Source organism: Mauremys reevesii, linkage group 4 (assembly GCF_016161935.1).
Source record: "Mauremys reevesii isolate NIE-2019 linkage group 4, ASM1616193v1, whole genome shotgun sequence".
Taxonomy (NCBI): domain Eukaryota; kingdom Metazoa; phylum Chordata; order Testudines; family Geoemydidae; genus Mauremys; species Mauremys reevesii.
Window position 1 is genome coordinate 59,124,281 of NC_052626.1, and position 27,090 is coordinate 59,151,370.

At 46.6% G+C, this 27,090-nt stretch overlaps 1 protein-coding gene across 1 annotated transcript; it reads left to right on the top strand.

Moving 5' to 3' along the window:
• On the top strand, positions 1 to 25,663 carry DISP2 (dispatched RND transporter family member 2). The gene is made up of 7 exons (XM_039538472.1): positions 1 to 425; positions 3,677 to 3,706; positions 12,411 to 12,534; positions 13,627 to 13,742; positions 14,976 to 15,070; positions 16,481 to 16,578; positions 19,720 to 25,663. The coding sequence occupies exons 1-7, from the start codon at positions 142 to 144 to the stop codon at positions 23,143 to 23,145; spliced, it is 4,173 nt and encodes a 1,390-aa protein (XP_039394406.1). The 5' UTR covers positions 1 to 141; the 3' UTR covers positions 23,146 to 25,663.
• Positions 25,664 to 27,090: the final 1,427 nt, after the last annotated feature.

Genomic DNA, 27,090 nt, shown 5'->3' on the forward strand with positions numbered 1-27,090 from the left:
ACCTGTCTTAATGTGCCGGAGATCAGGAAGACTGAACCAAGCCATGGTGGAGCTCCCTGGGAAAGAGTCTGTCCAGTCCATCGGTGCCCTATCACTGCATCTCCCAGCTTGGTGAGAAGTCATCTGTCTTCCTCCAACCGCATGCTTGGACCAATGTCTGTTCAGTCCAATGGTCAGGTGCCATCCAGCTCCCAGGACTTACATCAACATCACCTATATTACCATTGCAACCAGCAAGAACCTAGAGACAGCTATGGCTTGCCCCCACTGCCAGGGCATGGAGAGAGGGCCACTTTGTGCTCCCACCATTCCAGTAGGGATTCTTTACCAGCTGCCCACCACGAGACCTCTGAAAGTCAATGGAAACAGTGGTCACATGACCAGCAGCAGTCACGACCAGTGCAGCACCACATTGTAACAGTCAGGTAAGCCAAAGTCTGTACAGGTCACAGAGTTACTCACAATTACAGCTGGGCAAAATTTTTCTACTAAAACTTTTTGGCAAAAAAATAAAATTTGGTGACACCAAAATATTTCACAAATTTATATAAATCTCACTGAATTGTTTCAATTGAGGGAAAAACCCCTACAAAATCTGAAAAATCAAAAATGTTTTGTTTGACATTTTCTAAACAAAGCATTTCAGGTTTTTTTATTCAAACTGACTTTTTATGTTTAAATTTCCTTTAATTCTGTGTAACCAAACAGTTCATTTCAGGTCAAATGAAACATTCAGTTTCAACAACTTTTTTCTTACTTTTGATTTGCTGAAAATTTAAAAATCATATCATTTTTGCATCAACCTGAAACAATTGGTTCCCTAATTTTTCAAGATTGCCAGTGAAACAAAATATCCACTATTCACACAGTTCTGTTCTCAACCTGTCTTAGAGCTTTGGGATGTGCTGGGAAGGGAAAGTGCTGAATTAGAGAGGTGGTGAGGATGGAGATGGGGACCAAGGCTCTGCCAGCTCCTCTTCTGCTTTGGGGCAATAGGCACATGGAGTGAGCAGTGCTACTTGTGTAGGGCATACAAGCAGTTCCTACTTCCTTCCCCCTGTGCACCCCACACTTTGATCCTAATAGGACTCATTAGATAAAGCCAGTGCTCTTCAAACTGGGGTCAAGATATCTAATATAGCCATTATCAGGCCCATATTTTGCAGTTCTCATATTTTCTTCTGGTATATTGCAAGAAGTACTCCAACACCCTTTGGTTCTGAAGTATTTCAGTGAGACGAAGAGTGCATTTCATCCTGTGAGGCTATCAAAATGTTGGAGAATCCCAAATAGCTGCCAGGGTTTCCTTTCTGGTAGAAGGAAAATTCCATGTGAACTGGGGTGTTCTCTCTTAAAGTATGGTTATGGTCAGAAAAATGATTGTAAAAATGATCTTCTCACTCAACATAGTTGCCCTCTGAGAACTAAACTGGGACGTAAAGCCACTGCCTGGGTTGGTTGTAAGTGGAGGCTGAGGAAAAGCCTAGTGCCAGTGACATTGCTCCTGAGGCAGGCATGTCTCTGGAAGTGCTGTAAGAATACACAGAGGAGTGGCATCTGTTGCACCCCTTAACAGGGTGAAGTGTACATTCTCCATCATCCTGCACCGAGCGCTGCCCCTCTCTGGTCCATATGGATTTTTAGGACCACTATTGGCACTAAAGTTCCCAAGCCCTTTAATATCACAGTGACAGGCACCTTAGAAGATCCTCATGGAGGTAGATTAGATAGTGTTGAATCTATCCCTGCACTCTGGTACAAGGTTAAGCACATTTTGTCCCTTTATTTTCTTAAGCTGTATCTAGCAACAGAAAAAAACCCTTTGTTTTTCTCTGTTTGCACAGCTATCAGAGAGTGACCAGGATCCTATTTTAGCTCATATACCTTCAACAAAATTATCAGTTAAATTCTTTATAATAGGTGATTTAAGCTACAGACTCAGCTGGTTTTGCAAAGCGCTTGCAGAGTTTGCAGTGCTGGTAGTTAGAAAAGTCATAATCGTCATCATCACCATAAAACACAGTTGTGATTTGTAATCTGAGCAAATGTGCAATAAATTTATTGAAAGAGAATTACTGTAGAGATCCACAGTGTATCTTCTGACTGTAATCTCAGTTTAAAAAAAGAATGTAAACAACACTCCAGAATCCAGAGAGAGCTAAGGCTGCGTGAAAAACTAAAAGTGATTTATACCAAATGAATGTGTGCCATTAACTACCTTGGAGAGTACAGTACAATGTTTGGGCCCTCGTCATTTGCTTAACAAATACCAGAACTGTTCTGTAGTGCAATTCTCCCATCCATCTCACTCTGAAAAAGCTGCCACCATACAACAGCTGGTGGTAAACTCCATCTAAGGCTGAATACTGGCACGAGACCAATAGTCAACAAGTACCGTAAGGGAACGTTGAAAAGAACATACAACTGAAAGTCTCTTAAGCAGCATGCCCTTGTACATGAGATACGCAGGGGTTCTCAAACTTCATTGCATTGCGATCCCCTTCTGACAGCAAAAATTACTAAATGACCCCAGGAGAGGGGACTGAAGCCTGAGCCCACCCAAGGCCCACTGCCCCAGGTGGGGGAAAAGCCAAAGCCCTCTGCCACCCCAGGGAGCCAAAGGTGAAGCCCAAGGGCCTCAGCCTTGGGCGAGGGGGCTTGTAACCTGAGCCCTGCCACCCAGCCCTGGGGGATGGCACTCAGGCTTTGGCTTCAGCCCCAGGTCCCAGCAAGTCTAACGCCAGCCCTGATGACCCCATTAAAACAGGGTCGCAACCCACTTTGGGGTCCTGACCCATAGTTTGAGAACCACTATGACAGAGAATTGTTATGCTGGGCAATCCTGAGCCTTCTCTGAATGAGGAGGAGGTTAGGCTACACACTTAAAGGGGATGAGAGAGGAAAAAAGGTTCTTCAGATTTGAAAGATATACAGAAATGGAGCTTTTGTTAATTGTGCAAGTGGAAAGCTCAAGCTCACAGGTTTGTTAACAAAAGTGACCTTGGAATCCCTCAGAGAAGTCTTGTTTGCTGAACTCCTTAGAGCAGTGCAGCTAGGAATAACAAATGTTCATCTATGAAGGTATTTGTTTTGTGGAAAATTGTCATGAGCAGTTCCATATCCCTCAAACCATCATCAGCATTAACTGCAGAAAACAGAGCCCAATGCACAAATAATGTGTACCCTGATGGAAAAGCCCTGTTGCGTTTAATAGAAAATTATACTCTATTTTGAACCATCCTATAGAATTTAATGGAGAATTATACCCATGCTATGGAATGACTAAAAATCTGTTGAAAATATATAATTTTCTATTAAAATCTATAGATTTTAGTGTATCCAGAATATAGAGTAATTTCCATAGAACTAAATTGTTTATGTTCCAATTAAATTCTATAGGATTTTCCCATAAGACAAAAGATCAGGAGTGGGATTCAAACCTACGTCTTCTCTCGTTGTGTTTCTTTAAAATACCAGTGGGAGAAGAGTGTACTAGTCACTAGACTGCCTACCTCAGGATGTATCTAGAGCAGTGCCAGATAGCTTTCATCAGCTGGAACTGCACTGTACAGCTTTCTTGTTTTACAGTTCCTGAAAGGGTTAATTTGCTCATTAACAGCACAGCATGCTACTTCAAGTTAAAATAATAAACCAACAACTCTCTTTCTGTCTGCAGACATGACAAAGCTTTCAGGATGCCAAAAAGGTATGTTTAATATCAAATGCTTCCTGTCCTGCTATCCTATTATCATTGCTCTCCTACCCTGCTATTAGGAAACACAGTGTATTATTCCTGGTGACATTCCAGACAGGCGCAGCTTCAGAGGCAAGAGCAGAGCTCCTCATTAAAGGCTTCCCATCTGTCTGAAAAAATCTGTTTCTGTTTGTGTAATAAATTTAACCTGCATTCATGAAGAGCTTCTTTGTCGAGCTAGCTTTCCTCTGAGTGTGCGCTTTCTCTGGTGCAGCCAACAGCTTTATTTGTTTTTCTTGACTGGTCTAAACCAAGCCTAGAGGAGCAGCCGGGTCCACTGGCCTGGGAGTCAGGAAACCTGGATTCTGTTCCCCACTCAGTCACTGACTTTCCGTGCCACCTTAAATCAAGTAATTACACTTCTTTGTGCCTCAGTTTCCATATTTGGAAAATAGGGATAATAATGTTTACCTACCTCGGTGAAATGCTTTGAGATCCATGGATGAAAAGCACAACACAAGTATCATTATTAAATGACTGTAGTGGATTCTCCTGGATCCTGCATCTCAGAATTAAAGCAGACTGGAAGATCTTCAGACACAAGATTGCTCGATGTGAGGGTAACAGCAGTAATAGTCTCAGAGCTTTGCATTTTCCCATAGTATCTAGTGATGGAGATGTGTTTGTCAAGGTTATGTTTAGTGCTTCCTAGTTCTTCGTGTATTAATGCACCAGACCCTCTACAATTAAATTTAGATGACTAAAATGTTTAACAGAGATCAGGGAGTATAAAGTGCAACTCTATGCTGTGGCAGCATGGAATCATGTGTATGATGGAAAGGAGATTATGGACAATCTAGACACACTTCAGGAAAGAAATGTTATATGAGAAAAGATAAATAAAATAATGAATTGTTGCCCTTATCTCCTGCCCTATGTTTCTCATATTTAAATCCAAAGGAATGAGAATACTTAAAGGGACATTGTCAATACACATAATTATTTTTTTAAATCCTTTTTTGTGTAACCATAATAACAAAATATTACAATTCAAGGAATACTTAATTTTTAGAATTAATAACGTAATGATCAAAAGAATAATTAAAAGTATGGCTAATTTGCAGTATTTTTCACCTTCTAGTCTTCTTAATATCATGCTTGGAGAACACTTAGCTCAGAGAATGAAAATACATGCAGGAGGGACCCCTTCTGGCTGCTACAGGGCTGTTACATTTGGGTTTCCAGCACAGCAATGGAATGTAACAATTTTAAAAACTGGTTTTGTTGAAATGCACAAATAAAAAAAATCATGAAAACATTTTTGTAATTCCTTTCACAACACTCCATTTAAAAATAAAATTTTGAGGCCTAAAACTAATTAACAACATCCATTTAAGCTGACATAAGCAACATACAAACTATTTTAACAGGTGGTTCTCTACCTCTTAGCGCTTCCAGTTTTTGGTTTCCAAACTGTGTTTATCAGCTAGGTTCTCTAGTGGAGTTGTGAAAGAATCTTTCACCTCTGGAGGTTGAGGGCCTGATGTTTAAAAAGTTAGGCATCAAATTACCCCAGCCCCACACATAAATAGATAACTTAATGTGCAAGTGGCCATTTCTGATCTTTTGCTTGCACAAATACCTGCTTTGTGCATGCAAGCTTAATAATTGTCTAAATTTAAAAAAATCAGGTCATAGGTTCAATTCCAGATTCAGTCACATGGACTCATTCTTGTCCCTGGTTATGAAAAAGCTACATTATTTGTCACAATTAACAGTCTTTGGCTCAAGAGACGCATGGGACTGGGCTAACTCGAGTATTACAATACAGGATTGAAGTGCAGTGGCACAGCTCCTTAGGCTTGTAAACAGTAAATTCATTCATAAATCTAAAATACATCAGGACCTGTTTGCTAACAAATAGTCCTTAGACCTTACAAAGGCAGAAATATTTAAAAACAAACCAGATTAGATCAATAGCTCTTGTGGTCCAATATCCTGTCTCCAACAGTAGCTAGTGCCAAATGCTTCTGAGAAAGGTACAAGAAACCCCAGGCTAGGTCTACATTAGAAAAGACATGCCAAACCCATGAAAAAAATGCAGAAATTGGGCGTGGTTGTTGGCTAATTTTTGACTTGTACAGTAACTCCTCACTTAACGTTGTAGTTATGTTCCTGAAAAATGCAACTTTAAGTGAAATGATGTTAAACAAATCCAATTTTCCCATAAGATTTAATATAAAGGCAGGGGGTTAGGTTCAAGGAAATTTTGTTGGAGGGCAGACTGTACTGTGGTGGGGAGGTGTCCCTGGCTTACCCCTGGGGCTCAGGGCTGGGGGTGCAGGGTCTGGGAGGGAGTTAGGGTGCGGGAGGGTGCTCAGGGTGGGGGTGCAGGGTCTGGGAGGGAGTTAGGATGCGCGAGGGTGCTCAGGGTGGGGTGCGGGGTCAAGGAGGGAGTTAGGGTGCGGGTGGGGGCGCTGGGTTGGGGTGCAGTATCTGGGTGGGCGTTCGGGTGCGGGTGGGGGCTCCGGGGGGGGGTGCGGGGTCTGGGAGGGAGTTAGGGTGCGGGAGGGCGCTCAGGGTGGGGTGCTGGTTCTGGGAGGGAGTTAGGGTGTGGGAGGGCGCTCTGGGGGGGGTGCGGGGTCTGAGAGGGAGTTAGGGTGCGGGAGGGTGCTCAGGGTTGGGGTGCAGGATCTGGGAGGGAGTTAGGGTGCAGGAGGGCACTCAGGGTGGGGTGCGGGGTATGGGAGGGAGTTAGGGTGCCGGAGGGCGCTCAGGGTGGGGGTGCGGGATCGGGGCGGGAGTGAGGGTGCGGGAGGGCGCTCAGGGTGTGGTGCGGGGTCTGGGAGGGAGTTAGGGGGTGGGAGGGCGCTCAGGGTGGGGTGCGGTGTCTGAGAGGAGTTAGGGTGTGGGAGGCGCTCAGGGTGGGGTGTGGCGTCTGGGTGGGAGTTCGGGGGGGGGGGGGTGCTCTGGGTGGGGTGCGGGGTCTGTGAGGGAGTTAGGGTGCAGGAGGGCGCTCAGGGTGGGGGTGCAGGATCTGGGAGGGAGTTAGGGTGCGGGAGGGCGCTCAGGGTGGGGGTGCAGGATCTGGGAGGGAGTTAGGGTGCGGGAGGGCGCTCAGGGTGGGGTGCGGGGTCTGAGAGGGAGTTAGGGTGCGGGAGGGCGCTCAGGGTGGGGTGCGGGGTCTGAGAGGGAGTTAGGGTGTGGGAGGGCACTCAGGGTGGGGTGCGGGGTCTGAGAGGGAGTTAGGGTGCGGGAGGGCGCTCAGGGTGGGGTGCGGGGTCTGGGAGGGAGTTAGGATGCGGGAGGCGCTCAGGTTGGGGGGGGGGGTCTGGGCGGGAGTTAGGGTGCGGGAGGCGCTCAGGGTGGGGTGCGGGGTCTGAGAGGGAGTTAGGGTGCGGGAGGGCGCTCGGGGGGGGGGTGCTGGCTCTGGGTGGTTGTTCGGGTGGGGGTGGGCACTCTGGGTGGGGTGCGGGGTCTGAGAGGGAGTTAGGGTGCGGGAGGGCACTCAGGGTGGGGTGTGGGGTCTGGGAGGGAGTTAGGGTGCGGGAGGGTGCTCAGGGTGGGGTGTGGGGTCTGGGAGGGAGTTAGGGTGCAGGAGGGTGCTCAGGGTGGGGTGCGGGGTCTGAGAGGGAGTTAGGGTGCGGGAGGGCGCTCAGGGTGCGGTGCAGGGTCTGGGAGGGAGTTAGAGTGTGGGAGGGAGTTAGGGTGCAGGAGGGCGCTCAGGGTGGGGTGCGGGGTCTGAGAGGGAGTTAGGGTGTGGGAGGGCGCTCAGGGTGGGGTGTGGGGTCTGAGAGGGAGTTAGGGTGCGGGAGGGCGCTCAGGGTGGGGTGCAGGGTCTGGGAGGGAGTTAGGGTGCAGGAGGGCGCTCAGGGTGGGGGTGCAGGATCTGGGAGGGAGTTAGGGTGCGGGAGGGCACTCAGGGTGGGGTGCGGGGTCTGAGAGGGAGTTAGGGTGCGGGAGGGCGCTCAGGGTGGGGTGCGGGGTCTGAGAGGGAGTTAGGGTGCGGGAGGCGCTCAGGGTGGGGTGCGGGGTCTGGGAGGGAGTTAGGGTGCGGGAGGGCGCTCAGGGTGGGGTGCGGGGTCTGAGAGGGAGTTAGGGTGTGGGAGGGCGCTCAGGGTGGGGTGAGGGGTCTGGAAGGGAGTTAGGGTGCGGGAGGTGCTCAGGGTGGGTGCAGGGTCTGGAAGGGAGTTAGGGTGCAGGAGGTCGCTCAGGGTGGGATGCGGGATCTGAGAGGGAGTTAGGGTGTGGGAAGGTGCTCAGGGTGTGGGTGCGGGGTCTGGAAGGGAGTTAGGGTGCGGGAGGCGCTCAGGGTGGGGTGCGGGGTCTGGGAGGGAGTTAGGGTGCGGGAGGGCGCTCAGGGTGGGGTGCGGGGTCTGGGAGGGAGTTAGGGTGCGGGAGGGCGCTCAGGGTGGGGTGCGGGGTCTGAGAGGGAGTTAGGGTGCAGGAGGGCGCTCAGGGTGGGGTGCGGGGTCTGGGAGGGAGTTAGGGTGCGGGAGGGCGCTCAGGGTGGGGTGCGGGGTCTGAGAGGGAGTTAGGGTGGGAGGGGAGGGCGCCAGGGTGGGGTGCAGGATCTGGGAGGGAGTTAGGGTGCGGGAGGCGCTCAGGGTGGGGTGCGGGGTCTGAGAGGGAGTTCGGGTGCGGGAGGGCACTCTGGGTGGGGTGTGGGGTCTGGGAGGGAGTTAGGGTGCGGGAGGCGCTCAGGGTGGGGTGTGGGGTCTGGGAGGAGTTAGGGTGCAGGAGGGTGCTCAGGGTGGGGTGCGGGTTCTGAGAGGGTGTTAGGGTGCGGGAGGGCGCTCTGGGTGGGGTGCTGGGTCTGGGAGGGAGTTAGAGTGTGGGAGGGAGTTAGGGTGTAGGAGGGCGCTCAGGGTGGGGTGCGGGGTCTGAGAGGGAGTTAGGTGTGGGAGGCGCTCAGGGTGGGGTGTGGGGTCTGAGAGGGAGTTAGGGTGCGGGAGGCGCTCAGGGTGGGGTGCAGGGTCTGGGAGGGAGTTAGGGTGCAGGAAGGTGCTCAGGGTGGGGTGCAGGATCTGGGAGGGAGTTAGGGTGCGGGAGGCGCTCAGGGTGGGGTGCGGGGTCTGAGAGGGAGTTAGGGTGCGGGAGGCGCTCAGGGTGGGATGCGGGGTCTGGGAGGGAGTTAGGGTGCGGGAGGGCGCTCAGGGTGGGGTGCGGGGTCTGAGAGGGAGTTAGGGTGCGGGAGGGCGCTCAGGGTGGGGGTGCAGGATCTGGGCGGGAGTTAGGGTGCGGGAGGCGCTCAGGGTGGGGTGCGGGGTCTGAGACGGAGTTAGGGTGCGGGAGGGCACTCAGGGTGGGGTGTGGGGTCTGGGAGGGAGTTAGGGTGCGGGAGGGCGCTCAGGGTGGAGTGTGAGGTCTGGGAGGGAGTTAGGGTGCAGGAGGGTGCTCAGGGTGGGGTGCGGGGTCTGAGAGGGAGTTAGGGTGCGGGAGGCGCTCAGGGTGGGGTGCAGGGTCTGGGAGGGAGTTAGAGTGTGGGAGGGTGTTCGGGTGCAGGAGGGGGCTCAGGGTGGGGTGCAGGATCTGGGAGGGAGTTAGGGTGTGGGAGGGAGCTCAGGGTGGGGTGCGGGGTCTGTGAGGTCGTTAGGGTGCGGGAGGGCGCTCAGGGAGGGGTGCGGTGTCTGAGAGGGAGATAGGGTGCGGGAGGCGCTCAGGGTGGGGTGCGGGGTCTGAGAGGGAGTTAGGGTGCGGGAGGCGCTCAGGGTGGGGTGCGGGGTCTGAGAGGGAGTTAGGGTGCGGGAGGCGCTCAGGGTGGGGTGCGGGGTCTGAGAGGGAGTTAGGGTGTGGGAGGCGCTCTGGGTGGGGGTGCAGGGTCTGAGAGGGAGTTAGGGTGCGGGAGGGCGCTCAGGGTGGGGTGCGGGGTCTGAGAGGGAGTTAGGGTGCGGGAGGGCGCTCAGGGTGGGGTGCGGGGTCTGAACGGGAGTTAGGGTGCGGGAGGGCGCTCAGGGTGGGGTGCAGGGTCTGGGCGGGAGTTAGGGTGCGGGAGGCGCTCAGGGTGGGGTGCGGGGTCTGGGAGGACGTTAGGGTGCAGGAGGGCGCTCTGGGGGGGGTGCGGGGTCTGGGAGGGAGTTAGGGTGCTGGAGGGCGCTCAGGGTGGGGTGCAGGATCTGGGAGGGAGTTAGGGTGCGGGAGGCGCTCAGGGTGGGGTGCAGGGTCTGGGAGGGAGTTGGGGTGTGGGAGGGCACTCAGGGTGGGGTGCAGGGTCTGGGAGGGAGTTGTGGGGTGGGAGGCGCTCAGCTTGGGGTGCAGGGTCTGGGAGGGAGTTAGGGTGCAGGAGGGCACTGAGGGTGGGGTGCGGGGTCTGGGAGGGAGTTAGGGTGCAGGAGGGCGCTCAGGGTGGGGGTGCGGGGTCTGGGAGGGTGTTAGGGTGCGGGAGGGCGCTCAGGGTGGGGGTGCAGGATCTGGGAGGGAGTTAGGGTGCGGGAGGGCGCTCAGGGTGGGGTGCAGGATCTGAAAGGGAGTTAGGGTGCGGGAGGGCGCTCAGGGTGGGGTGCAGGATCTGGGAGGAGTTAGGGTGCGGGAGGCGCTCAGGGTGGGGTGCGGGGTCTGAGAGGGAGTTAGGGTGCGGGAGGGCGCTCAGGGTGGGGTGCGGGGTCTGGGAGGGAGTTAGGGTGCGGGAGGGCGCTCAGGGTGGGGTGTGGGGTCTGGGAGGGAGTTAGGGTGCGGGAGGGCGCTCAGGGTGGGGTGCGGGGTCTGGGAGGGAGTTAGGGTGCGGGAGGGCGCTCAGGGTGGGGTGCGGGGTCTGAGAGGGAGTTAGGGTGCGGGAGGGCGCTCAGGGTGGGGTGCGGGGTCTGGGAGGGAGTTAGGGTGCGGGAGGGCGCTCAGGGTGGGGGTGCGAGAGGAGGCTCAGGCCTGGGGCAGGCAGGAGGTGCAGAGCACTTACCTGGGGCAGCTCCTGTTTGGTGCAGGGGGTGTGCAGTTGGCTCTGCACAGCGTGCCACCGCCCCCATGGCCGCGATTCTGGGTGATCCCTCCCCTGGCAGGCAGGGCCACCTGGAACGCAGGGGCCTTAAGGGCTGCAGGACCCTGGGCTATGGGGGCCCCAGCCTGCAGCTCTAAAGCCCCTTTTGAAATGCAGCCCTGCAAGCACGGACCGGAGGACTCAGGAGGAGCAGGGGCAGCCACGCAGGTAGTGGCTGGAAAGAAGCGCCGCTTTCCCCTTCAAAGCCGGCTGGAGAGAAGCGGCGCTTTGAAGGGGAAAGCGCCGCTTCTGCGCGGTTGCCCCTGCTCCTCCTGAGTCCTCTGGTCTGTGCTCGCAGGGCCACATTCCGAAAGGGGCTTTAGAGCTGCAGGCCAGAGCCCTGGGGCACCCTTAGCCCAGGGCCCTGCAGCCCCTAAAGCCCCTTCATTCCGGGTGGTCCTGCCTGCCGGGGTGGGGTGGGGGGGGTTGAGGCGGCTTCCCTCCCTCCCAGAAAGTCCTAAGCGCCGCGGCAGGGGAAGCGCTGGGAGGGAGGGAGAAAGGGAGGGGGAGGAGGCGGAGAAGAGGAACTTGTGCAATGCTCCCTTGTAAAGTCACAACTTTAAACGAGTATGTTCCCTAATGAAGCAGCGACGTAACTTCGAAACAACGTTAAGCGGGAGGATAGTAAGTGAGGAGTTACTGTAGCTTGTTGCTTGTTTGGCTTGTAGCTTGTTGCTTCTTTTTTTTGATCGGCTCCCAGCAAGCAGGGGCTAAGGGAGGCAAGTAGGGGCAAGGGAGAGAGAGTCAAGGGTGCACAGCAGGCACACCACAGTACCATGCCGGGGGGATTTAGTCACATAGAGTGTTGGGGTTCTTAGGGATTGGCTTGTTTTGAAATGGGATTAGCTTGCTTTTTGGCATATTGTGAAAGTCGTGGTGCTTATTTACCGCGTGAAAGTTGGCAACTGTGCTTGCCAATATAGCTATACCAGAAAAATCTCCTAGTGTAGATACAGTTTATACTGGCAAAAGAGTGCTTTTGCTGGCATAACTTGTTCTTTGTCAGTTTATGCTAGTTCTCTCACACAAACACAAACACACACCCTTAACTAACATTACTGTATCAGCAAAAGTTTCTCATGTAGACCTGGCCTGAGAGGTTGCTGTATGTTTTGAAGGGTTTATATCCCTTATAAAAATAATTATCTAATGAATGATCTTATTATCCACATACATTTATAATTTTCTTTTGAATCCTAGTAAGCTCTTAGCTGCAATAATATCTTGTGGCAGCAGATTCACAAGCTAATTACCTAATTACCTGTGTTTTCTGTTGAGATCCCAAACTTCATGCTGCTCCTTGTCAGTTTCACAGTGACTAGACTGTCTGTCAGTAGATAGTTTGGATTGTGCAATGTGGGGGAGGAGGAGGAGAACAAAAGAATAAGAGGGGAAAAACAACCTTCCCAAAGGGATTTTTGCAGTTAAATATTAAAAGCTACATTTTGCCCAGGGAGGCAAGTGCCTGGTTTTTACTAATTCCAACTGAAAAGACAGGGAAGTGTAGGGATGCAGAATGTAATTACCCAATTTAATGAGAGCTGCATGCAAGCATCCAATTGCTGACAGAATGTGTTCAGTGGAACTCTTACCTCCTGAGTGTTTCAACAAATAAATGCCCAAACCAGGAAGCCCTCATTCTATTAAATATTCTTCTTCTAACGTTGTGCTGGTACCGCAGCATGTTTTATGTTAATCTTAGAAATCAGGTTAACAGCAGCATTTGTTTTCTCCTGTTCATTCCAGTTATTCCCAAGTGATTGCTGAGTGGCCGGTAGCTGTCCTTGTGCTCTGTTCGGTGACAGTTCTGGTTTGTACTTTAGCTGGCCTGCTAGTTGGAAATCTGCCAGATTTTTCAGAACCGTTGATGGTAAGTCCTTGCAGATAATATGGGGCAAGCATGTCATGCATGAATGCAAGGAAAATCAGTGGAACAATCAGTTATGTTTTCTTCCTGCAGTGTAAAATTATCACATTCCCTACTCCTTTGGAAATGGATGGAGAAGAGAGCAGGCCTATAAATACATGAGGACATTAAAGACACTCTCACATTCCCCCAGAATGCACAACAGTTTATAATATCTACCACTAGATGACAATCTGCTACCCCCTCATTCTCAGAAATATCGGAAAGCCTATTAGGTTACAAGGGGAATCTGCATTCCCTGCTCTTCTTTTGATACGAGAATCACAGAAATTGAAACTGAAAAGAAACCTGTTAGGTAAACTAGTCCATCTCTCTCATTCAGTACAGGAGTGTTCGCTGCACTGTATTTGCCTGTGGGTTGGCCTGTCATAGTTTTAAAGGATTTTAGTGAAGTACTTCCATTACTTCCTTTTGGAGACTATTTCACTGTTCATTAAAATATTTTTATTATTATTCAGTCTTAATGTTCCTTTGCTCATTTTTCAACGTATTGCTCCTAGTAGTGCCCCTTCAGTATTTCCTAAATAGTTCCTCTCCCTCCTGGGTGTTTACCCTTTTCCTCTACCTAAGAAAAAACATGGAAAAATACCATCCTACACAGACAAGCTCTAGGATAAGATGAAGGACACCTTTCCAGGAGAGAGAGAAGAAAATCATTCTGGTCAAGGTTCAAGTGTGGACTATAGACTGTGTCAAGAGGGAAGAAAATAAATCCTGCTTCTGCAGCTGTTGATTTTGGTTGACGCCCCTTACCTAGAGAGGAAGAGAGAAAGCCTGCTTGGCCTGTTCAGGATGAACTATCTCACTACTGGCTGAAAAGGAAAGGATAAATTATATTTCTGTAGGTTCACATATGCACTATGCCCTCCTTTCTAGGAGAAATTCAATTTGTGTGTGCCTCAAAAAATGTGATTAGATTCTAATAATCACAGACACATGCTGTGTCTGACACAAGGTGTGGAGGAGGTGGGCTAAGGAAGGTTAAGCCAAAGCACAAGTCTGACAAGTTAATTAAACCCTTTTGCTTGGCTATAGGGATTTGAGCCTCGAGATACTGACATTGGCAGAAAACTCATTGTCTGGAAGAATGTACAAACCCATACAGGCTATCAGAAGACCCTTTCGCTTTCTCCCTACTCTGAAAAGAACAGGTATCTGAATTTAGTTCTTTGGGTTTCAGTGCTTGCAATGCCATGATGAGACTGCTTTACTGATGATGTGACATCTTAGTTTGGTTGCAATTGGGTTGTAAAATTGATAAGTAACATTTTCAAACATCCCAAAGTGAATTAGGAGCCTAAATCCCCATTTTCAAAATTGGTTATGTACTTAGGAGCCTAAATCCATTGGTTGTCAATGAGACTTAGGCTCCTAAAATCACTTTTCAAAATAGGATTAGGCTTCTAGGGATATGTCTACACCACAATAAAAAAGCTGCGGCAATGAAACTCAAGTGCCCAGGTCAGCTGGCTCAGCCATGTAGCGCATCGGCTGTGGGTCTAAAAATTTGCAGTGTAGACATTTGGGCTGAGGCTGGAGCCTGGACTTTGGGACCCTCCCCTCTCACAGGGTCTCAGAGCCTGGGTTCCAGCCCGAGCCTGAATGTCTACACTACAGTTGTATAGCCCTACAGCCCAAGACCTGCGAGCCTGAGTCAGCTGACCCAGGCCACCCACTGCCATGCAATGGGTCTTTCATTGCAGTACAGTCACTTAAATCACTAAAAAAAACAGGAGTACTTGTGGCACCTTAAAGACTAACAAATTTATTTAAGCATGAGCTTTCGTGAGCTACAGCTCACTTCTTCGGATGCATAGAATGGAACACACAGACAGGGGATATTTATACATACAGAGAACATGAAATGATATGTATAAACATCCCCTGTCTGTGTGTTCCATTCTATGCATCCGAAGAAGTGAGCTGTAGCTCACGAAAGCTCATGCTTAAATAAATTTGTTAGTCTTTAAGGTGCCACAAGTACTCCTGTTTTTTTTGCGGATACAGACTAACACGGCTGCTACTCTGAAATTAAATCACTAAGGCATTTTTGAAAATTTTACTCAACAGCTTTAAGCAGCTGCAGAGATAATTCAGTGACTCGAAAAGGAGTGATGTGGGATCTAACTTAATCACTCATCACTGCAAATTGATGCAGTCAGACCTGCACAACAGTCCAATACTGAATCTCTGGACCTAAACCATGTCCTCATTTTAGATCAGTGGCCGCTCCAATTGCATTATGTGTCATCAAAGCACATTTTCATGGTGTGACAACCCATGGCTAGTCAACCACATGACTTGTAGAAAGATGTTGAATCTAGCTGTTCCATAGAAGGATAACTGTGATCTCTTGATAGCTATGGTGACGTTGGTATTAACAGAGGGCAGAGGTTTATCCATGGCGAGCAAGAAGCAAGAACACGACGGATGGTAGAACAAGACTATGGAAAGGACAGTTTCTTTTGTGGCCCCCCAGGTGAGAGAAATTTTAACATACACCTTCAAAATGTAACCACCAAAAAAGAGGGGACAGTGGGAAACTGCAATAGCACGAAGAGATGTAACATCCGGTACATGTGGAAGTGTTCAGAAAATGCCCAAGAAAGCAGTCAGGCATAATACAATTTGGTGCCCTCTGTGTATTTCATCTAGTGATCTTGCAGCATTTTGCAAACATTAATTTATTAAACCTCCCCAGTTATCGGTGAGCAAAGCTGACTGAAATTTGGTATGGGTTTTATTGGATTTCATGAAAAATGAATTCTTCCCTTCGCGCCCCCGCCCCCCAAAAAAATCATTGTTGAAGGGTGTGTTTTTTAAAAAATATATATATATATTTTCTTCCAAAATTGAAAATTTTCAAAAATGTTTATTTTTAAATAATGAGACAGTACCCATTTTATCTCTCAGTTTCTTACTTTTTTCTCCTTCTTTTTTCCCAACTGGAACAGTATGTAAAAAGTAAAAAAATGAAAATAACACTTTGCCACAATTATTTTCTTTTACACTTTTCGAGTGGAAAAAAGTAAATAATAAGAGAAAGTGAGGTTTTTTTCTCTCACTTCCACACCCCTCCATACACCCTTTTTTAATTAAAGAAATGGAGGAAAATAGTGAGCGCCGGGGGGGGGGGGGACTATCCCAAATATTCAAAAGAAAAATCTTAATTTTGTTTTGAAAATTTTGTTTCAAATGTTTTCAGCAGAAATGAAATTGAAAAACAAAAAAATTCAAATGAAATGAAAAGTGTTGATTTTTCTTTTGAAAATTTTTGACCCAAAGAGAAATAAATCTGAGTCTGTTCTGTTGGTGGGGGCATTAGTATTCCATTTTACAGATGGGTGGGGAAATTGAGCACAGAGAGGTTAAAGTGACTTGCCAGAAATAGCACAAGTGAGTGGATTTATGGGAATAGCACCTAGATATTCTGGTTCCCAATCCCCTGCTTTAAGTCATCCTCTTAAGTAAATGGTTCAACTACTGGAGAAACCAACAGTTTCTCAGGGCCTCAGACCCTCCCTCCCTCCCCACGACCGACTGTACAGACTTTTGTCAGGAGATAACAGAAATGGCCTGAATCTGATCCACAATAGTTTCACTGCAGAGAAATGAAATTCACAAGTGAAAATTATGAGAGAACCCCATGTCCCCCCTTTCCTGACTCTGACACATATGGAAAGCATGATGGGGCACAGTCACATGAGGCAATTTGCACACTATATAGCCCTATCATTCATCAAGATCCATAAGCCCTGTTGCTCCATTCAACTGATAGACTCATCAGTAGTAGACTTACACACAACGTTATGTTTTTTAAATAGACTAATTATTTCAAACAGTGTGGCTGATTCCTCTTCGGTTACCTAACTACATTTCTGGGTTTTAGGAAAGAGTTATTCTCAGCTGGTGTTTATGTCCACAACTGCTGGGAGCTTGTGGAACTTGCAAGCGATTCAGTCTATGTGTCAAATTGAACAGGACAAGGTTAGTAATATCATGCGGAATGTATACACATGCAATCTCATTTCAATTTACTGGTTTAAACATTAACTAAAAGCTAGCAGGAAAAAAATCATATGAGAGAGATAGTATCTTTCATCCTGGAGAATCCCAGTGGATTTTACAGGCTTATTAATAAAAGAATAACTTTACCTACCACTGAAATGCAGCTGCCTCTGGGCTGAAGAGCCATAGCTGTTTTATAGTACACACACAACAGCTTGGGCAAGAATCTGATGATAGTATATCGAACTGAAACTATAGAATTTAGGGTGGTTAATGTAATTACCAAAAGAGGAATTTGGCCCATATACTGAGCCTCACTACAGTGAGGAGAGCCATATAAACAGAAAGATTAGATTGGATTAGATTGTGATAGTTTTGTGAAAAGCACCATGGGATCTTTAATAAACATAAGTGATCATATTCATCGGAAGTTGGCAACTCTAACAGCACAACATCCTCTCTAAATTAGAGGTGCCAAGTAAGTAGATGGAGATAGATCAGCAATATGGCCTTCTATCCAGAGAGCACTGCACTGGATGTGACTAGATTTAATCTTCTAAATAGCCAATAATATTTTACATCTAAGACTGGTAAGAATGGCTCCGTGGTCTCTTGAATGCTCCTTGCTACAGTAGTAGAAAGACATAGCAGAGGACAGGACAGTGAGTGGAAGACTGGAGTATTAATTAGGGCTAGTTTATCAGTGATGGTAAGAAATACCAATAGCTAGTGTGCCTGAAGAGTTAAAATTGGAAGGGCTATGAAAGCCTTACAAAGAAAAAGATGTTTGAATGTATCCTCTGTGCAAGTGCCAGACAAAAGGGCCCCTGAGAAGGAAGGGAATAGTATTTGCCCTATGCAATTAACAGGGAAACAGTGTTAAGCATTGACTGGATCAGAGGTGGGCAAACTACAGCATGCAGCCCACATCCGGTCTGCGGGACCGTCCTGCCAGGCCCCCGAGCTCCTGGCCCAGGAGGCTCGCCCCCCGGCCCCTCCCCTGCAGCCTCAGCTTGCTCGCTGCGCCACCGGCGTAATGATCTGGGTGGCAGGGCTGTGAGCTCCTGGAGCAGCGCAGCTGCAGAGCCCAGCCTGACTCGGTCTCTGTGCTGCATGGTGGTGGTGGCGGCGGCGTGGCCAGGCTCCAGCTAGGCGGTGCAGCTGTAGCGCTGCCAGCCACCGGTGCTCCAGGCAGCGCGGAAAGGAGGCAGAGAGCACGGGGGTTTGGATAGAGGGCAGGGGAGTTCAGGCTGGTGGTCAGGAGGCGGGGGTCTGAATAGGGGTTGGGGCGGTCGGGGGGCGGAACATGGGGTAGAATGGGGGCAGGGGTCCCGGGGGGCAGTCAAGAAGGAGGGTGGTTGGATGGGGCAGCAGGGGGCAGTCAGGGGCAGGGGTTCCGGGGGCAGTCAGGGGACAGGGAGAAGGGGTGGTTGGATGACGCAGGGGTCCCGGGAGGGGGGCAGCAGGAATGAGAGGAGGGGTTGGATGGGGCGGCGGGGGTCCGGGGGTGGTCAGGGGATAGGGAACGGGGGGGATTGGATGGGGCAGAAGTCCTGGGGGGGCAGATAGGAGGTGGTGGCCGGGCCACGACCCCCTCCCCTAACCAGCCCTCCATACAATTTACTAAACCTGATGCGGTCCTCAGGCCAAAAAGTTTGCCCACCCCTGGATTAGATCATGGTGGAAGAGAGTCTGTAGCACCTGTTACCCGCACAAAATTCTGTTACTCACACACCCTAGGGGCATCCACTCTTACCCTGTTCCTAGGGCTCAGGTGTAACCCTGTTAATTTGGGCACCCATCCTTACCCTTCCTTTGGCTCAGGCATAACCTGATACTCGGCAGGTTTGTGGGGTCTTTTACCAGTGAAAGAGCTTTACACAGTAATATCCTACTTAACCTCTATTTATTAACAATTACCCCCTCCCCCCCAAAAAAATGCATATGCTAAACATACAATGCTCACCACTCCCAGTCCCAATAAGGCAGATGAACTTTTCTTGATGGCCAGTCAGGATCAGGTCCTCTGGAGGGCTCCAGTTTCTGCATGGTGTCATTAACAGAGTGTTGAGGTCTGGCAGCTCTGATCTTGGGGCTGTGTCCTGGAGTTGGTTTCCAAGAACTTCCTTTTGAACCCCAATTTATATAGTGAAACTTCAGTCTTTCTTAGCTATACCTCAACCAATCATTTTACTAAAATTTGACTAACCAATCCTAACATATTGTAACAAAATTCTCTAACCAATCATACCCCACCACCTTAACTGATTTACACCTTGCAAAATTAATTATGTAACAGACAATCAATCAAAGAACCAGACAGAGATCATACAGATAAACACTAGAGAAGTGGGGACTATAAAGACAAAACTATAAAGAAATGAGGATTTCACAACCACAACTATTGATAAGTGATTTCTTGCCAGACAGAATGCTATCAAACTAAGTTTTCTTTAACCATCATAAGTTCTGTTTCTTTATCTGGTGATGGTGGGTGCTATTAGGACAGGATTGCCTTCTTAACAGCCTGATATTACATTGTTTTAATGTAATTTAGATGGAATGTGAGGATGTGATTTTCTGTTTCTTAGCTAATGGCTGCTGCTCTCCTAATATGGCTGCAGACAAAGGCCTTAGGTCTTACAATATGGCTACAGGAAAAGGCCTTCTCCTTACAGCATTATGCCTCCTGCTTATGTCCTTCACAGAATGTCACTGCGGTACAAAAAAAAAAAGAAGCTTAAGAGAAAAAGGATAAAGGGTGTAAAAATTCTCATCTTAGTGGTCCTAATGCAGAGAATGAATGTAAATTGAGGAAAGTTGCTGTCACTAGTAGTAGGACAATGGATTGAGGAAGGGTCCCAATTCCTAAATCTGTGCAAAAAATACATAACGGAGGCTATTAATTTAGTTTTGGAAAAAGTGCTGCCCAAACATCTTGTTTCAATGGCTACAATATATTGTATTTTGTCAACAAAAGGTTGGGGAGTCAGGGTTTATAAACATGGGGAGGATAAAATAATTCTTGTGAGAATTTAAACACTGCTGTATAAAGGCAGTGGGGTAAAAAGTTTTATCGGGAGAGTCTAATCTGGTGTCCTCCTATTGGCTGTTTTTCAGATCCGCTCACATGCTCATTTTGGGAATCTCTGTCAACGTACTGAAGGCAATGAATGCTGCCCAAGCTGGTCTCTGGGTAACTATATTGCTGTCCTTCACAACAGATCTTCTTGTTTGGAGATAACTCAAGCAGATGTCTCCCACACCCTGGCACTCCTCCGTTCCTGTGCCCCAGACTACCACAAAGGCATCCTTATTCCTTCTTGCATAGGTCCCAGGACTGGAAGAGAGAAACACTCTCAGTGTGCCAAAGTACCAGAAAAATGTACCCGGTTCAGTGGTATTTACCAGCTTCTTCACTTCTTGGTTGACAGAGACTTTCTCAGTCTTCAGACAATGGAATATCAAGTGCCATCACTGAAATACAGCCTGCTGTTTTTGCCTACAAAGAAAGGAGCATCTATGATGGAAATCTACCTGGACAACCTTGAGTCATGGGACCTGTTTGATAATTACACATTAATCACTGGAATGGACCTGGGTCTTAAACAGAAACTATTCCAGCACTATCTTTTACTGGATACAATGTATCCAGTCCTGGCAATATTAGCCATTTTTCTAAGTATGACTTTTTATTTACGCTCAATCTTTATTACTTCTATGGTTCTTATGATTGTTGTCAGTTCTTTGATGATCTCCTTCTTCTTGTATAAGGTGGCCTTCAGATTCACCTATTTCCCTTTTGTAAACCTGACAGCAGTTGTCATTCTCAGTAGCATTTGCGCCAATCACACCTTTGTGTTTTTTGATCTCTGGAGCCTCAGCAAGAGCCAGAATCCTTCTGCAGGCCTCCTGCAGTGGATGAGCCAAACCATGCACCACTTTGGGTATCTCATGTTGGCGTCTTCCTTTACAACAGGTGCAGCTTTCTATGCCAGCTATATGAGCAATATAATTGCCATCTGCTGTTTTGCCATCTACATGGGCACCTGTGTATTGGTGAATTTAGTATTCATGGTAACTTGGCTTCCATCTTCTGTTGTGTTGTATGAACGCTACATAGCAACAAACTGCATTTATAAACCGGAAGACTACTGGAACTATAGTGGGCATAAAAGAGTTATTTTCTCTCTCCATCATATACTCAGGGGTCTCCAGAATACTTTGTGTGAAACCTCCAAGCTGTTATTTGAGAAGATTCTTCCATGTGGTGTTATAAAGTTTCGTTACATTTGGATCTGCTGGTTTACAGCCTTGGCAATAGGCGGTGCCTACATTTCCTGTTTTAATCCTAAACTAAAACTCCCCAGTTTAGAGATGTCATCTGTCCAGATGTTTAGGTTAAGCCATCCCTTTGAAAGATATGATGCAGAATACTGTCACCAGTTCATGTTTGAGAGGCTGGAGCATGGAGAAGGACAACGCATGCCCATCACTATAGTCTGGGGCATACTGCCTGTGGACAACGGGGATCATTTCAATCCTAAAAGCAATGGCACACTGGTAAAAGATACCACATTTACAATCCAAAATCCTGAAGCTCAAAACTGGCTCTTGGAATTCTGCCAAAAAGTGAAGAATCAAACTTTCTACTATTCTGATTTGGAGCAGAAATCTACAGTTTGTTTCATGGAGGAGTTTCACATGTGGATGGACAGTCGCCAGTGCTCCCAGCAAGATCACAGCTTCAATCTCTGCTGTAACCACTTCCCCTTCCCCTATGGAAGTGAAGTCTTCCTGCACTGCATCAAAATGATGATCATGGAACAAGGCAGAGATGGAGCTGAAACCTATGACTTGGGTCTTAGATTTGATGGAGAGGGAAACCTAGTTGCCTTGGTGCTACAGTTTCAAACTATTTATCACTACAGCTTCAACTACAGCAAAGCCAAACAATTCTACAATGAAATTGGCCATTGGATAACAGAGGAAATGAAGACTGCCCCCATGGGGCTTCAGAATGGATGGTACACCAGTAAACTAGAGCTATATAATCTCCAGCACAGTCTTAGCACAGAGACAATGGTGGTCATAGGGCTATCCATAACCATCTCTTTTGTGGTGCTGCTGCTCACCACCTGGAATGTCATTCTTAGCATATTCTCTGTTACAGCTATCACAGGCACTGTCCTGGTAACTGTTGGACTTTTGGTGCTGTTGGAATGGCAGCTCAATGCAGTGGAGTCTCTCTTCATTTCAGCAGCAGTAGGCCTCTCCACTGACTTTACAGTGAACTACTGTATTTCCTACCACCTGTGCCCACATTCTGATCGCCTGAGCCGAGTGGCCTTCTCTCTGAAGCAGATGAGCTGTGCCACTGCTATGGTGTCATCTGCTCTGTTTTCTGCAGGTATCATCATGCTGCCTGCCACAGTGCTGGCATACCGGAAGCTGGGGATATTCATAATGATGATCAAATGTATCAGCTGTGGATTTGCCAGCTTCTTTTTTCAGTCTCTATGCTGCTTCTTTGGCCCAGAGAAGAACTGTGGTCAGATCCTTTGGCCTTGCACCTATGCCTTGAAGGACTATTCTGATGACTCCAGGCCAAATGGAAGCTTTAACTGTGGGGGAGAAGAGAAGCAGAACAGATTACGGAAGGTGCAAGAGTCTAACACTGCAAATGAACAGTATGAGCTCCAGCCCTTGGCCAGAAAACTTAGTGACAGTTTTGACAACAGCACTTCCACAAGCAAATTGTCTAATCGTCCTTCTGTCCTGTCTGAAGACATACAGCTCCAAGACAGCAGGTGTCCCAGAATAGGAATCCATCCTTCTCTTGAAACAGACAGACAGAATCTGCAGGAGACTCTAATGGACCACCATGTAGATCTTTGTCAGTGTCCCGCCTTGCAAACATCTTCTCCTTACAAACATAGCAGCACAGGAGCAGAAGCAGAAATTCATAGAGAGAGACTCTGCAGAGATTGTAGATGTCAAAAGTATGGTCCAAAAGCCTGGGATGGATACATGCTGGACTATCTTTATTCAGCCAGCATGAAAGATGAAGGACAGTTAAATAACTCTCAGTGTTCTAGAGACACTGCTCAACAACAATCAGATTATACCTCAGAAAATAGTAATCTCCCTGAAGCTGAAATTTACAAATTTCACAGAGGCCTTTGTTCTCATAGCAGTTCTTTCAATGTGCTCAATGTCTCCAGTGAGATCTCGCTGAGTGATTTTGAGCAGAGCATAAAACTTGCTGAGTCAGCCAGTTCTTGTCCCAATGTCTTAGATGTGTCTGATTCCTGCTGTGCAGAAGAGAGAGGTCAGCTGAATGGGAAGAGAGACACCCTGAGGTTGGACCTGAGAGAGACTGTCTTTGACGTATCTCTACCAGCATCCCAGCAAAACAGCTCTTCTTGGAAAAACCGACTGGGATTAGGGAGTGAAGGTCCAGTTGTTTTACCAAACAGCCAACCAGACATGCCTGATGTTTGGATCAAACGATCCAGTGCACAAAATTCTGGTTACAGCAGCTGAAATCTCCAAGAAAGCAAAACTCAATTACAGAAGAAAACAGGAAATGAACCTCCTATGTACACTGTAAATATAAAATCTTTCCTCCCTTCCCTTTTTTAGCTAGGAATATTTCCAGATATTTCAGCTGCAGAGATGCCTACATTTTCACAGAGTCAGCAAATCTGATATTAAAAAAATGAGGATTAGAGATGAATTTTAATGCAGTAAAAAAAGTCTTTGACTGTCCAGCAGCCCGTGCCATATTCACAATTGTACTGTATGACATTCCCTACAGTGATTAGATTTTGTTTTCCTGCCAAGTACAAGAAAGAAGGGGATAATGATTAAAGAGGTGACTTGCTCCGAATATTTAAAGAAATAAATCCCATGTACAAAAATATATATAATTCTTAATCATTGGAATCTGACTAATGGCTGGAGAAAGAACTGTTTCCTGTTGAAGCAGTTCTCTGTTTTTATTAGCAGTCCAGGTTTACAAATTTCCCCAAAGGAATTGTATTCAGATATTTGTTTAAATCTGTCCAGTGAGTGTTTTTCAACTGGTGTGGTCTGTTACTCTTCAACGAGAAGACTATATAGTCCAGCCCCAAATATCTTTCAGATCAGGATTTCAGCTGGTTTTGCTGGAGGGAACTCCTTCTGACACTGCTTCAATGTGGGGTTTTCCTTGGCAGAAAGCCATCTCCTTGTCCTCTGTGACTTGGGCAGCTTGTGTTTCATGTTCATAGCTAGTTTCTATCCCAGGCAAAAATGTAAAAATATTTTTAAAGTTGGCATATCTGCTGAATCTTGAATTTTACTTTTTTCTTTACCAGAAAAACAAAACATTGTCTTTATCTGTTACAATATGAAAAAGCTTTCTCTCTAGAAGTCAGCATAAAAATAAATATTTATGACAAATTTTCCTGAACACCACACCTTGTGCCTTTGCTATGAATATTGTGATTCGTTTTCTTTATGTAGTACATGCCTAATGTGTTTTCCTATGGCATCAGCAAGAGGAAATTTGCACCTCTGAGCTTCCATCCATCAACATGCACACTGTAGCTATCTATTCGTTCATATTAGCTATCTGGGAAACTCACCAAGGCTGGCTGGTGCAGGTTAGCAAGAGCTAAGAAATTCAAAAAAGCAAGAAATTCAAGTTGGAACACTGGACCTTCTGGTTTGTATTTAATATGGTTCAATTTTCCAATTTGATTTTATGTTTGCCTATATCCCATATGGATGGCACCTACAACTTGCATTTCAGCTCTACAGTAATAAATACAAAAAGTGACTTGAGAATACACAGTGACTTTGTTCTTCTGTAAATTGGGACCTCATATTCATTGTTTGCAATGATTTGTAGCCCACATCTGAAAATGTCAGCAAATATGATCTAAGCATTCCAGAAAGTCAATGACAGATTTTATAAATATCTTTTTTTGGTTTGTTTTTTGCTTATATCATTGTGCAAGTGGGACAAGTGTGTGCGGGGGAAGGAGGGGAGGAGGAGGAGAGGGGAGAATCATCTGGTTGAAATACAAAATGAAGGCCTAGTTCTGCAAGCTGATCTAAACTAGAGGATTTACACCTGCACAAATCAGCTCTCACAATTGGGCCCTAAGAGAAGAGCTGATTATGTAAAAACTTATCCTTTAGCAGTATCTACTAGTGCAAAATTACAGAGCAATAAAGTTAATAACTAAATGTAATATTTCAAATGACCCAGCAATAGTTCTATGAGACCTCCCTGTGAGAGAGATCTCTTATAATTGTAACAAAAGCCTAATAAAACTAGTGGCAGCAAGGCTGGTCTTGGCTCAGTGGTGGGAAAATCAATCTCTCTTGTGTTTTATCTCAGGCACTGATCCTGCAAAGACTTAAGTACATACTTAACTTTAAAAACGTAACTCATTCTAATGGTATCCCAGAGTATGTGATATCCTTGAATAGAAAAGCTTATCTATCAGATTTGGGTAAAAGAAGGAAGACAAACAAGATATTTAGACATATGGAAATGCCTTGGATTATATATTCAGAAAAATAAAAAATAGCAGCAAAAGCTAAAACTATCCACCCTTCTTCAAATATTGAGGACAAGCTCCGAGTTCCAAAGGGCTTGTAAGTCTCTTAAAAGGCAAATAAGCTAAAGGATGTTTGGGGAAAAAAAGATTGGCTTACTTGTTAAAAAAGAGGGAGAGAGAAAATATGAAATGTCTGAAAAATCTGAAGTTCTCATTTTTAAGTAGGGAGTTTTCAAAAATACAATTATATGTCTGTGACCTCTAAGCACACTTTTTTAGGGGCAACCAACAACCACAATGCAATTTTGGGTGTGTTGTTTCCATTACAAACCATATTTTTTAGGATTTTAGAAGTATTAGAGTCCATAAAATGTGCTTCAGTCTTAATTGGTCAAATTCATGCCTGTATATTCATACCTGACTAGTGTCCCATTATTTCTCACTATTTGGGGACTGTGCATATTACTGTATCTGTTGAAATAATTTTAAAATAAATCGTTAAAAAAACAGATGGCCACTGTTGTCACATATGGTAAACACTTGCGGCACTGGTACCCTTTAAGGGTCTTTCCCCCACATCAGCCCGTGACTAAAGCTGATCAGAAAATTTTCATCAGAAGTTTTTTTGCTGGGAAAAGCTGTTTTTGACAAAGCTTTTTTCCCCCAAAATCGTATCATTTTTTATGAAATTTCTCATAAAAATATTCAATATGAAAAATTTCATTTTGGAAACATTTCTAAAGTTTGTTTCAAATTTTATTTTTTCATTTGTCTATTATTTGCATGTTATTTCCTAACATGTCAGCAGTAGTAGTTCACAATATATTTGTGTATATACCATATATATAGTAGTGCATATACATATTATGCACTACAGCTGACATGGCAATAATACGATAATTGAAATAGTCTCTTATTTGTGAAATCATTAAGTTTAGTACTGATCAAAGTGTTTCCTGCTTGTGTTAGAGTGATAAGGCAGGTCAGGTAATATCTTTTATTGCAGTGGTTCTCAACCTTTCCAGACTATTGTACCCCTTTCAGGAGTGTGAGTTGTCTTGTGTATCCAGAGTTTCACCAAACTTAAAAACTACTTGCTTACAAAATCAGACATCAAAAGACAAAAGTGTCACAACACAGAGTTACTGAAAAATTGCTTACTTTTCATTTTTATCATATAAATCAATTGGAATAAAAATATTGTACTTATTTCAGTGTATACATTATAGAGCAGTATAAACAAGTCACTGTCTGCATGAAATTTTAGATTGCACTGAGTTCGCTAGTGATTTTTATGTAGCCTGTTGTAAAATTAGGCAAAGCTCTAGATGAATTGATGTGCGCCCTGGAAGACCTCTGCTTACTCCCACGGGTATGGGTACCCCTGATTGAGAACCACTGTTTTATTGGACCGACTTCTGTTGTGGAAAAAGTCAAGCTTTTGAGCTACACGGAGCTTGTCTCCAGGTCCTGCTTGTGGTGTAAGGAAAGGTTGACATTTAAGTTATGCACTAGTTACTATGCACACCTCTTAAACACATAATAATGTATAAATAATACAAAATAGTATACAATTGAAAACATTACAGAGAAAATTTGAAATGTGAAACTAAAAACAAAAGGAACATTTTCAGAATATCCGTTGTGAAGGAAATTGCAAAAATAGTCGGTTTTCTTTCGATTTGGAATGAAAACAAATGTCAAAATGCTCATTTTCCTGCGAAATGGAAACCCCAAGTTCGCAGCAGCTCTGCTCCTGCCTCCCTGCAGCTACTCTGCTTGGCAGTGGTGCACCGATACTAAGCAGCGACAGTGCTAGGTCAGTGGGAGCCCTACCAGGAATGTCCCCTACAAGTTTCGAACTGCACTTTCCCACAAACCAAAAACGAGGGGGGCCCTTGTCCTGCTCTGAACAATTGCTGAGTCTACCTATGCC